The sequence below is a fragment of a genome, unplaced genomic scaffold, assembly GCF_019419815.1.
Source record: "Pyrus x bretschneideri cultivar Hongxiangsu unplaced genomic scaffold, Pyrus_bretschneideri_v1 Contig6, whole genome shotgun sequence".
Taxonomy (NCBI): domain Eukaryota; kingdom Viridiplantae; phylum Streptophyta; class Magnoliopsida; order Rosales; family Rosaceae; genus Pyrus; species Pyrus x bretschneideri.
In genome coordinates, this window is record NW_025999798.1 from 3,513,782 (window position 1) to 3,526,328 (window position 12,547).

General features: G+C 40.7%; 2 protein-coding genes, 1 non-coding gene and 1 pseudogene across 3 annotated transcripts; 3 read left to right on the plus strand and 1 right to left on the minus strand.

Annotated features, from left to right (window-relative positions):
* Nucleotides 1-406: 406 nt before the first annotated feature.
* Nucleotides 407-3,597, plus strand: LOC125471520 (eukaryotic translation initiation factor 4B2-like). The gene is made up of 3 exons (XM_048571993.1): nucleotides 407-1,618; nucleotides 2,471-2,923; nucleotides 3,230-3,597. The coding sequence occupies exons 1-3, from the start codon at nucleotides 504-506 to the stop codon at nucleotides 3,252-3,254; spliced, it is 1,593 nt and encodes a 530-aa protein (XP_048427950.1). The 5' UTR covers nucleotides 407-503; the 3' UTR covers nucleotides 3,255-3,597.
* Nucleotides 3,598-4,364: 767 nt separating this feature from the next.
* Nucleotides 4,365-7,149, plus strand: LOC125471282 (GDSL esterase/lipase At5g14450-like). The gene is made up of 6 exons (XM_048571535.1): nucleotides 4,365-4,594; nucleotides 5,195-5,536; nucleotides 5,615-5,824; nucleotides 5,908-6,080; nucleotides 6,337-6,607; nucleotides 6,702-7,149. Exons 2-6 carry the CDS (start codon nucleotides 5,227-5,229, stop codon nucleotides 6,953-6,955), a joined length of 1,218 nt encoding a protein of 405 aa, XP_048427492.1. The 5' UTR covers nucleotides 4,365-4,594; nucleotides 5,195-5,226; the 3' UTR covers nucleotides 6,956-7,149.
* A 1,464-nt stretch (nucleotides 7,150-8,613) lies between these two features.
* On the minus strand, nucleotides 8,614-8,686 carry TRNAR-ACG. Its single transcript has one exon. It is a non-coding gene; the product is annotated as a tRNA-Arg (tRNA).
* A 1,552-nt stretch (nucleotides 8,687-10,238) lies between these two features.
* Nucleotides 10,239-12,151, plus strand: LOC125471283 (annotated as a pseudogene).
* The last annotated feature ends 396 nt before the right edge of the window (nucleotides 12,152-12,547 follow it).

The following is a 12,547-nucleotide window of genomic DNA, read 5'->3' on the forward strand; positions in this document are numbered from 1 at the left end:
AATAAAATAATACGTAACACATGATTAGATGTATAATCAGCATCCAATTTACGATAATAAGCAGCTATTCAAACTTGAATGAGCCCCACGACTCACTCGGAGGCCGCAAAACCAACGGTTCCAGTTCGGCCTCGCGGCCCCACTTTCACAACCAGACCGCCCTAAGAAAACGCCACGTAGCTGATTAGCTGGTGAGTTGTATGTCTCGCTTGTGTTTCTGGCTCGGTACAACTGTACATCATCATCCAACACACACACAAACGCTCACGCGCCCACTATTGCACGCGCCAACTGTTGCCTTTCCCTCTACTTCACAAGTTCTCGGAGCTCCGGCTCCATTAACGGAGCCCCACTTTCTATTTTCTTTTTAATTTCATTTTTTTTAAATAAAACCACTTTTTATATTAATTTCGCCTTCGTCTCTTCCCATTTTTTTGAAATTTTCTGGTTCCTTTCTCCCTTTCATTTCGAACTGCGTTTTCAGATCTCGCAAGCCGTCGACGATGGCCAAACCCTGGGGAGGTGTCGGCGCCTGGGCCGCCGAGACTGAGCGGGAGACTGAGCGGGAGGCTGAGGAGCTCGCGGCTCAGAGCTTCCCCAGCCTAAAGGAAGCCTCCAGCGCCAAGCCGAAGAAGAAGAAGATGAGCCTCTCCGAATTCTACAACTCTTCCGGCACCCCGGTCTCTAATCGGGTCGGTCTCACTCCCGACGAGATGATGCGCCTCCCTACCGGCCCCAAGGAGCGCTCTGCCGAAGATATGCAGTACGGTCGCCTAGGTGGCGGGTTTTCCTCTTATGGTCGCTCAGGTCCAAATCCGGGTCGGGACGGGGACAGAGAGGGCGGAGACGGGTCATGGGGTGGCGGTGGAAGAAGATCCTACGGTGGATTCGACGACGACCGGAGGGGCCCGCCTTCTAGGGTTTCTGATTTCGATCAGCCGTCAAGGGCGGACGAGGTTGACAATTGGGCAATGACTAAAAAATCTCTTCCTTCTGCGGATTCGAGTAGGCAGAGCCGGTATAGCTCGCTCGGTAGTGGTGGTGCTGGGGGTGGTGGTGATGGTGGTATGATGGGCGCCCCAGCTTGGTCTAGGGCAGACGAGGTTGATAACTGGACTGTTGGGAAGAAGCCTGCTCCTTCTAGGTCATCCACGTTTGGGTCTGGATTTCGCGATTCGGGTGCAGAGCCGGATCGCTGGGCTAGAGGCGGACGTGAGGTCGACAGAGTTGAGAGAGAGCGACCCAAATTGGTGTTGGATCCTCCGAAGGGCGAGAATGAGCCATTGCAGGTTGTGAAGACCAATAAGCCAAACCCATTCGGAGCAGCTCGACCTAGGGAGGAGATTTTGGCTGAGAAAGGGATGGATTGGAAGAAGCTGGAGTCGGAAATTGAAGCCAAGAAGACGAGTAGGCCGACGAGTGCCCACTCAAGCAGGCCTTCGAGTGCTCAGTCAAGCCGGTCTGAAGGGCCCGGGCTGCATGGGAGTGATAATGCAGTGAAGCCGCGGCCGAAAGTAAACCCCTTTGGTGATGCCAAGCCAAGGGAGGTTTTGCTGGAGGAGCGGGGTAAGGATTGGCGGAAGATTGATCTCGAGCTGGAGCATCAGGCTATTGACAGGTTGGTTTCGACTTCTTTTATGTCAATTTTGTAGGTAGTGCATTCAGCTAAGTAATGGTTTGAATATGCATGGTAATGGTGGGTTGATTGTTATGTATTTTTTTTGCTATTAAGAGTTGCCCAAGTGAGTTGGGTTGATTGTATGGTTTGAATATGCATGGTAATGGCGGGTTGATTCCATGCAAAGAAGTTAGATGGGTTAGTACCGTTTGGATTATGTGTATTGAGTTTATGTTTCGGTTGGAAAAGTTTGTATCGAAATAAGTAGACTAGTGTATAGTTGAAACGATTAGATTATGTTTGGGTTAGTACCTCCTCTTGGGGCACATTCTTGTCCTATTGTTGTCTGTTTGTGGTGCGGGGGAGAAAAAAGTTTACACAAACTGTTTTCTTCCCCTCCCCGATGAAGTAATATTCATTGCAGACAACTATGCAATTAGAGACAATGCGGAAGACCATGTCTTTTGACTTCTTGTGTTTTTGTAATGTGGTAATTGGGAGTTGTCTGGATGTTATGCTGATACAGTCTGTTGTCTTCTTCTTTGCTGAATGAGTCTGATCTAATCACAAGATAATAATATTTTTTATAATCAAATTTGATTGCACCCACATGCCAAAATTATTAGAATTTGCTTTTTAATTGGTCATATATATTGTTCACTGGATTACCTTTTCCACTAGGAAGTAATTTAGCTTTGTAAAATGCTGTAGGCAGATGAAACCTTATCAATAAACTATAGTAGTTCGTCTTGTAAGCATTTGGCAAACTATATATTTTTCAGTTTTCTTGTCGTGTTTATATGTAACCTGTGGTTGTCTTGTGGAATTGATCTCTTAAGCCTTTTGTTGCAGACCTGAAACAGACGAGGAAAAGATTTTAAGGGAAGAAATAGATCATCTAAAGAAGGAACTGGAGAAAGAATCTACGGATAAAGTGAATAGTGAAACTGTGCGAGAGTCTGGCGGTGACCAGCCAAGTCTACGTGATATAGTACTTCAGAAGGAAAGGAAATTGGAGACATTGATCCGAAATTTGGATGACAAAGTTCGCTTTGGGCAGAAGGCCATCGATAGGCCTGGGTCTGGAGCAGGTAGGCCTGGGTCTGCAGCAGGCAGGGGTGGTAGCTTTTTTGAGAGGACGCCTTCTTATTCCGGGTCATTTGAAGATTCTAGAAGCATGGAATATGTTGATGGGCCTCCCTCGCAAGGCAAAGGAGATCCGTGGGCAAGGCCTTTTGATGACAGAAGGTCATTCCATGGTGGCAGGGAGAGAGGAGGATTTCTGGGGAACAGAGACATGGACAGGTGAGAATAAAGTGCTTCTGTGCTTTACTTTTTACAGTCTTAGGGAGGAAGTTAACCTGTTTACGAAAGAAACTTGATATGTTATGCTTTACGAAAGAACATTTTGGGTCGGTTAATTGTGTGTAGTTGTAAAAAAACCAATCAGCACATCCCTTTTAGAACAAAAGATATGTAACGGTCAAAAAAATTTCGCTAGAAGCTTTAAGAATTTTGGAGAAGTTGAAGGATATATTTACTCTCGGAGCTAAATATTGGTTATGAATGCCTCAAAATGCATGTGATGTTCGGTTGTTGTTTATTTGGCAGGGCAAGGTCAAGAGAAAGATGGTGAACAACTGCGCCGTTTCAATGGATTCGTTGAACTGCCTAGCACTTCCGACAACCAGAACCAAATAATATTTTGCCTCACTCTTTTTGTTTTCTTCATTTTGCTCTGGGGAAAAATGGAGCAAGCATTATTGATTACCGGCACTGGGAAAACTCTTGCGGTGATGATCTGTTCTTACATCTCGAAACTATGTAAAATTGCAGTTTTCCGCTTTCTTTTTTGTCTTTTTTTTTTATGTGAAGGAGCCTGTATTGTTCTTAGGATCCAATTTTACTGAACACTACGGGACTCACTAGACTATTTTTTGTGACGATCGTCAGGGTAATATACTCATAATTTGGTTCTATTTTGCATGACCTTGTTGCTGGGTGCCATATTATGTGCAAGAAAGTCCCGGAACTCAAATTTCTCAATTTTTGTACGGAATGTAGCACATAAAGATAAGCATTGTTAATTTTGAGCTTTTGATCTTTTTCAATTCATTTTATTCGACGGTTGAAAATTCAAAATGATCGAAATATCAAACGTTGGGTAAGCCGTCGATTCAAATTCCATCTTACGTTGCTCATTGATGTGTGTTTAAACTTGTTTTCTGTATTTAGCTTATGGGCCACAGTTAATGCCAAGTTTTGTGGGTTGCCTATACAAGGATGTCATGGTAGGGAGCTGTATCTCTAGCCTATTACACTTCACTCTATGTTTAAATGAAGAAATTTAAAATTATTAAAGAATTTTAAAATGACATAAATTGAAATAACGGAATTTATTTTTAGAATTTGTGAATTTTCTTGTTTGGTTAACCTAAAAGAATAATGAAATTGAATACATAATTTGTTATTTTTAAGCTCTAAATCTTATAAATTGGGAAATAACACATATTTACATGGTATTTAAACTTGGGGAGTAGAGGTCCCAAATTCCAAGGTTTTTTTTCCATGCGGAAATTTTAAAATTCTATGTTTATGAATTTAAATAAAAGAATTGGTGCATGTCAATTTATAAATTCTAAATTTTATATAATTGCAAGTTTAATAAACTCGGTCAGGAGAAACCGATGTGGCGCAGTCTGAATCGTTGGATCTTTCACCAGCAATATTCCCAATTCAGATGATGAAGATGTTGATGAATTGATGGTATCATTACGCATTTGTTTTAATATTTTAATGTCTACATTTCACGTTCTGGTACCTGCTGCCCGTTGACCTAAATTTGCAAGGTCTCCTCCACCGATCCTATGGAGCCCCAAATCAGTTTCTTTTCTTCAACAAATGAGCCACAGAGAGAAGCGCAATCCATGCAGAAGAACACAACCATCTAGCTAGCTCCATCGCCTATTGTTCAAGGTGAAAGTTTCACCCTCATCTTTTTCCCTTGTGTCATAAATGCTTTTGCTAAAAGTGATTTTATTGGTAACATGTCGAAATTCTTATTGAAAATTCAAGCGCCACTAGATAAAAACACTAAAGAAATGTTCTTTCATAACCTAGAAACGCTTTTGGGCTTGTTTAGAAGCGTTTTTAAAGTAACTGAAAGCGTTTTTGAGAAAAATATTTTTGGATTTCAAGAGACACCAGTTATGCAGTTCTTGTAGGAGGCACTCGAGTGCTTTTCAAGATTTACTTACATTTTTACTTAGGATTTGTCACAAAAACATTATCATCAAAAGCGCTTTTAAGCATTCTAAAACTACTACCAAACGAGCCCTTTATTTTTAGTGTCAAAAGCGCTTTTAATTGTTTGAAAACGTTTATAATCATTTTAAAAGCAGTCCGAACAATTCCTTTGAGTCCGTTCTTCCTTAAGTAACTTTCAGTTCTCTAAGGGTAGTGAAGCGATGTGACTCAACCGATAGGTTGAGGGACTCGCGTAACGTGATTTCAATGAGTGTGGAATGACTTAATGGATTGTGTGGTTGACATCACTATCTCTTGTTTGGTGAAAAGGGAGTGAGAGAAAGCAGTAGGAGGAGATTCATATGGACCGTGCAAGTTTTGGTAGTATCAATAGGTGGTGGAGAGGCCCTTGGGGAGTTAAGAAGAGTGTGGAGGCAGTGGCAGTAGGAGTGGTTTTAGTTGGTGCCCTTTCGGTTTTCTTAGGCCTTGCACCACAAAACATATCAAGTAATGGTTGCCAATTCCCAGCAATGTTTAACTTTGGCGATTCTAACTCCGACACGGGTGGTTTATCGGCCACATTTTATCGACTTCCTGCCCCCTATGGCAATACATTCTTTGGTAAACCTTCAGGCAGGTTTTCAGACGGGCGTCTCATGATCGATTTTATTGGTTAGTGCATCAACTGTGTTGTAATGTATCATGCATTATGTTTAAGACAATTAGAAACTGCATTTGGCAATCTTGCAGCTCAAAAGTTGGGGTTTCCATTTGTGAGTGCTTATCTGGATGCTGTTGGAACTAATTTTTATCATGGAGCAAGTTTTGCGACCGGAGGATCTACCATTCAGCCATTAGATGGCAAGATGTTTGAAGCGAGATATAGCCCCATCTCTCTTAACGTGCAGCTTGCCCAATTTGCGCAGTTGAAAGCACGTGCGAATGAGGGTTTTGCTGAAGGTTGGGATATATTGTTGCTGAGGAAGTCTATTGTCTTATCGAGTTGTAGAGAAAATAACTTGAATCATAAGCTTGGTTTTCAGGTAAAAGCTCAAAGGTCAGGGCCAGCCTCCCGAGACCAAGCGACTTCTCCAAGGCCTTGTACACATTAGACATTGGACAAAACGATCTTCATGCGGGATTAAGATTGAAGACTCTGGATGAAGTGCTTGCATCCCTTTCCAATATCACTGCACAGTTTGCTTCCACAATAGAGGTAATAAGTTTCATAAGGAGCTATCCATTTTCATTTTGAAGTCTTATGGACTCGGATGACCAGTGTTTTGGGCGTAACCTGTGATTTTTTTGAGTGGAAAATTGTTAACCATGAAGACAGCTACATTTTAACATATTTGTCACATGAAATGGCAAAACTGTGTAAATTTAGTTGTCAACAGAGTGTATATGAACTCGTAAATGTTCTTAAAGAGATTAAAATCTTAAACAAAATAATGATATTGGTAGTTTTGCAGCAACTCTACCAACAAGGAGCAAGAGTTTTTTGGATTCACAACACAGGTCCCCTTGGCTGCTTGCCTGCAAGTCTTGCATATAAACTGCCAGAACCCGGCGACCTGGACCAAAACGGTTGCTTGAAACCTCACAATGAGGTGGCTCACGAATTTAACCGGAAGCTCAAGGAAAGAGTGCTTAACTTAAGGACCCAACTTTCTGATGCAGTTCTCACTTATGTCGATATTTACACAGCAAAATACACGCTTATCAATGAGGCAGAGAAGTACGGTAAGTTTTTTCACTTCATGCGTCTAGCTAGCTTTCTATACTTCATTTCTTTCGCATATCCAAAACCCTTTTCCCTGGCGTCTGGAAATTTCAGGTTTTTCTAGTCCTCTAGTTCAATGCTGTGGAAGTTACGGTGATAACCATGTCGTCCATTGTGGGATGAAAGCTATTGTTAATGGCACTGAAGTTGGGGCTCTCTGTAGCAATCCTTCGAAGTACATTAGCTGGGATGGGGTGCACTATTCCGATGCTGCAAATGAATGGATAGCCAACCAAATTATGGACGGCTCATTCTCCGACCCTCCAGTATCAATCACTGAAGCGTGTCACAGTTCTCCACAGTTCTGATTCAACTTCAAGCAGATAACTTGTGCTATAAGTTTGGTACAGATTTAACATTGTACTTAATCATTGAGATGAGAGTGTGTTTAAATTAAGGATCCAACTTTGTTTTCTTCTTGAATAAAAATAAAACGACCGATGTGGACACCAAACAAATGAAATCCAATTATGTTTGTGATGATATCACAACATATTTTCTATTTCATAATTTTTTTGCTTTCACATTCTGCTTCCTGCCTGCCCGTTGACCTTCAAATCTGTAAGGGCTATTCTGTCGATTTCATGAAGTAGGAGGTTCTTATGGCCCGTGCGAGGTTTATTACTATCGCCAAGTGCTGGCATCCGTCTCCACCATAGCAGCGCAGTTAGCCTTGACAACTGAGGTAACAAGTTTCATAATTACTAAATCAACTGAGGTAACAACCTTAATAACACGAAGTCAGAAACATTATCTCTAGATTATTTTCCAACCTAGGTGTCACATGAAATGCCTAAAATCCCGATGGCTCTATAAACAGATTGCAGATTGTTTTATATGTGCAGCAACTCTACCAACAAGGGGCAAGAGTTTTTTGGATTCACAAGTCACAACACAGGTCCGCTCGGGTGCTTGCCTTCAACTCTTGCGTATAAGCTGCCAGAACCCGGTAACCTGGATCAAAAAAGGTTGCTTGAAGCCTTACAATGAGGCGGTTCAAGAATTTAACGTGCAGCTCAAGGAGAGAGTGCTTGAACTAAGAGCCCAACTTTCAGAAGCAGTTCTTACTTACGTCAATATCTATGCAGAAAAATACACGCTTACAAGTGAAGGCGGAGAAGTATGGTAAGTTAACATTATTCGGGATAGGTAAAACCTTACATCCACTGACGAAGTTCTACTCCGTGGGGTACATAAGAAGTGTATTAAATCGATTCTTTCTAATGAACACATCCGATCAAAACTTCCACTTCATGCCTTTAGCTAGTGTTTCACTACTCCATTTCCTTGGCCTAACCAAATCCCTAAACTCTTTTTCTCCGTTGTGTGGAATTCGCAGGTTTTACGAGTCCTCTAACTTAATGCTGTGGAAGCTACGGTGATTTCCCTGTCCACTGTGGGGTGAAAGCTATTGTTAATGGCACTGCAGCTGGAGCTTCTTGTAGCAATCCTTCTCAGCACATTAGCTGGGATGGAGGGCACTATTCTGATGCTGCAAACCAGTGGATAGCCAACCGAATTATGGACCGCGCATTCTCTGATCATCCGGTTTCAATCGTTTAAGCATGTCACAATACTCAACACTTGATTCAACTTTCAAGTATCCCAGTTGCGGTTGTACCACACACCAACAGAAAAAGAAAAAAACAAATGAATCCGTCCTTGATTGAAAGTTACTTATTCAAATTTCACGTAATGACACCTTTTTTTTGGTCTACTGCGAAAAATCAACTCTAAATGTAGCTATTCATTTCTTTCTGATTGATGATCGTTTATTTTCTAGGCTATCTTTAAAAATTAACTTTTTTAAAATCAACACAAAATATCGTTGTATTAACATGATTATAATTTTTTTTTTATTTAACTGAACATATCTGACTACCTGAAAGAGGGAAGAGAAAAAAAAAATCAACTTTGACAAAAAAAAAAAGAAAAAATAAAATAAACTAAAATTTGAAACAAAGGACGACTTCACTGGGGATCGAACCCAGAATCTCTGGTTTCGTAGACCAGCGCCTTATCCATTGGGCCATGAAGTCCGAATGCTTGTTTGGCTAGGTTTTATTGTTTTATACGCAGTAAAATGGCCATAAGATAAGAGCAACCGATCCCTCGTGAAAGGAGCCAGAGCGCTTCCTGTCAAAATAAATTGAGCCTAAAGAGTTCAAGGGAAACTCAACAGATACAAATTCTGTTCCAAAAGCCATAAGCCGATTTCTGAAAGAAAGTGCTTACCTTTTCTTTTTCTTTTTCTTTTTCTTCTTAATATCCTTTTTTAACGTTTTTTTGTCTCTGAGAGTGCAATCACATTTCTAAAAACTACTACTTGTGACTGCTATTTTGGCAGCCTCGTCATCTCCATGCAAATATCCGGCCATATTCAACTTCGGCGACTCAAACTCTGACACCGGCGGCTTGTCTGCAGTTTTCGGTCAGGTGCGTTTGCCCCACGGAGAGTCCTACTTCCACCGCCCTGCCGGCTGCCAGCCGTTACTGCAGCTGACAGGCTCGCATTACCGTTCTTAGCGCATATCTTGATTACGTGGGAAGCAACTTCACACATGGAGCCAACTTTGCCACGGCGGGCTCAACCATCCAGAGCGGGTATAGTCCCATCTCCTTGGACGTTCAGCACAACGAGTTCTACGAGTTTCAACCAAGGTCCCAAACCGCTCGTAGTCGAGGTCAGAATTTGACATGTGTACATATACGTTTTCTTTTTGTATTAAAATGAGTTATGTTTGCATTTGGCATGTGTGGCAAACTATAATTTACACGTAAGGAACCAAGAAGTATTTCTACGGACATCTAAATGTTTTATTAGTTGAAAAAACTTGCATTAATGCAATGCAGGTGGAGTTTTGAGCAGCTAATGCCGAAAGCAGACGATTTCTCTCGTGCTTTATACACATTTGATATTGGCAGAATGATTTAACAGCCGGTTTATTCTTGAACATGTCCACTACCCAAGGCAAGGCATATGTTCCTGATGTGCTAAATCAGTTTAACATCATTGTTAAGGTAATTAGCAACACAAAATTAACTAATAACAACATTTTCAAAATTAACTAATGTTGGCTAATTTGGTTGTGATGTGTGTTTTAATTCTACACGCAGTATATATATGATCAAGGAGGTAGATACGTTTGGATACACAATACAGGTTCCATTGGTTGTCTTCCATATGTATTGGACCACGTACCAATCGCAGCCGCGTAGCTGGACAAGCCTGGTTGTGACATGCCTTACAACGAACTCGATTTTTCAACCGTGGATTGAAGCAAGTTGTGGTTCAGTTAAGAAGATAACTACCATTAGCTGCAATCACATATGTTGATGTTTACCCAGCCAAGTACTCCCTCATCAGCCAACCAAAAAAGCACGGTAAGCCCTTACTAGATTGAAATCACTTCCTCTATGGGGTGAATATTAATGTCTCCAAGTTTGTGTCAAGATTTCAAAGAAACAGTCCAACAGCTTCACTAGGATGTGATGTTTTATATTCTTCAACAGTTTGCTGACAAGCATGTGGTACAAAATGTCGCAGGATTCAAGCAACCTGTAAGAGCGTGCTGTGGTCATGGTGGGCAGTACAATTTCAACAAGCAGATATTTTGGTGGGAAAGGCATGTCAAGACCCATCACTTTGGGTGAATTGGGATGGTGTGCATTTCACTCAAGCGGCTAACAAAAGAGTCTTTGATCAGATGGTAGATGGTTCGCTTTCAGATCCACCACTTCCATCGAAATTTGCCTGCCATCGAAAGCATCATCAGCAAGCTCATTAAAATACTTAATGTCAGCAGAATTTTTTGTTTTTAATCTTTCTATTTGCTTGGCCGGTCGTTATTGCGATGTCCGCCTGGTCATTGATTTCATAGGTAACACTCCATTTGCCATCTTCCCATCCATACAGTTTGTGAAATATGGTAGACTGGTAGTTATTACCGAAACTTTAACATCCACTAATATACAGTTCATCGACTTTTTTTTATTTATTGTCACATTTTTTTTTTTTGCCCATATGATTGAAAACGATTTATATTATAACAAGTGGACTAGTAACACTTCTAAATAATTGCTCGAGAAAAATTATCTAATAATTATGGCTCGATGGGATGCATTTTTTTCAGCTAAAAGCCTCGGATTTCCATTTCTTAGCGCATATCTGGATTCAATGGGCAGCAACTTCACTCATGGAGCCAACTTTGCAACGTTGTCCTCGACCATAAGACCTCCCAACACAACTCTTCGTCAGAGTGGGATTAGTCCGATCTCCTTGGACGTTCAATACAACGAGTTCTACATTTTTCCTTCAAGATCCCAAATCGTTCGTAGTCAAGGTTCGTAATACTACTTATACGCGTGTAGTTTTCTCTAGTGCAGCTAACTGTACTCTTTTAAAATCCGAATGTGGTAAGTTAATATCGCTAATACTTCAACAGTATAATACGATTTTCGACGTGTCATCTATAAACTTCAATGTAGGTGTGGAGTATTTGAACAACTAATGCCTAAACCAGAAGATCTTGTCTCTCGTGCTTTATGCACATTTGATATTGGTCAGAACGATCTAATTGCCGGGTTATTCTTCAACATATCTACTACCCAAGTCAAAGCATATGTTCCTGATGTACTAAATCAGTTCAAAAACACTGTCAAGGTACTTAGTGTGATCATTACTACATTTTATTAAGGGTTAAATAGCAAAATAATTTGTGTTTTACCTAATTTGTCAATTTAACTTGTATGTGACGTACTTGCTATATATAGAATAAATACGGTCTAGGAGGTAGATACTTTTGGATACACAATTCAGGTCCCGTAGGTTGCCTCCGGTACGTATTGTCCCGCCCACCTATCTTAGCCGGACAGGTGGACAAGGCCGGATGTGCCACACCTTACAAGGAAGTTGCTCAGTTTTTCAACCTTGGATTAAAAGAAGCTATTGTCCAATCAAGAAAAGAACTTCCATTGGCTGCAGTCACATACGTTGATGTCTACTCCCTCATTAGCCATCCCAAGAAGCATGGTAAGCTTAAATTTTAAACATACACATCTGATTTTGCGCGTTGGAAAGTAAGAAACCTTCCAACAGTTTATATCGAGTTTGTTAATGTGAATGTAAAAAACGTTGCAGGATTCGAGCCGATAAGAGCATGTTGTGGTCAGGGTGGGGAGTACAATAACCAGATCCACTGTGGAGGAAGGTTATGGTGGATGTGAAAGAAATAATGGTGGGAAAGGCATGCAAAGACCAGTCACTGTGGGTGAATTGGGATGGATTTCACTACACTCAAGCAGCTAACAAAAGGGTCTCTGATTTAATTTGCAGATGGTTCATTTTCCGACCCACCAATTCCATTGAAACTGGCTTGCCACAGGTAGCTACAACAAGCTCATTAGATCACATGTGACTCTTTTTCTATTCATATAAAAACAGGAGAAAGGTCTAAAGTAACTATTATTATAATATCGCTAGTAACAACAACATATTGATACTTTATTTTCGGACTAAGATTATTTGGAACTGTTTGCTATAATAATCAATTATTCATGGCAACATGATCATTTATTATTGAGAATGTTCATAATCGAAACCGTGCATACATGCGTCCTCCCAATACATGCACTTCATTATACATCAAGTTTTTAGTTGGCGTATAACCCGAAAGGGTACATTTTCTTAACCCATATTTAAGGATCACCTAAATGACTAACGGCCTTCAATGAAATTGACAATCATATTTGTATCAAGCAAAATGGTCGCACGGTTAATCATGAGAATATGAAGTGCTACCAGACCCGTTTTACATTCTTTGTACATAAATAATTAAACGATATTCAATTTGATTAAACTTTGCATAAAGATTTAAACCATGTTAATGAATATTCCAACA

Coding starts and splice junctions, on each gene's coding strand:
- LOC125471520 (XM_048571993.1), top strand. CDS start 504: ATGGCCAAACCCTGGGGAGGTGTCGGCGCCTGGGCCGCCGAGACTGAG. Junction 1,619..2,470: donor GAGCATCAGGCTATTGACAG/GTTGGTTTCGAC, acceptor CTTTTGTTGCAG/ACCTGAAACAGACGAGGAAA. Junction 2,924..3,229: donor GGGAACAGAGACATGGACAG/GTGAGAATAAAG, acceptor TTTATTTGGCAG/GGCAAGGTCAAGAGAAAGAT.
- LOC125471282 (XM_048571535.1), top strand. CDS start 5,227: ATGGACCGTGCAAGTTTTGGTAGTATCAATAGGTGGTGGAGAGGCCCT. Junction 5,537..5,614: donor TCTCATGATCGATTTTATTG/GTTAGTGCATCA, acceptor GCAATCTTGCAG/CTCAAAAGTTGGGGTTTCCA. Junction 6,608..6,701: donor CAATGAGGCAGAGAAGTACG/GTAAGTTTTTTC, acceptor TGGAAATTTCAG/GTTTTTCTAGTCCTCTAGTT.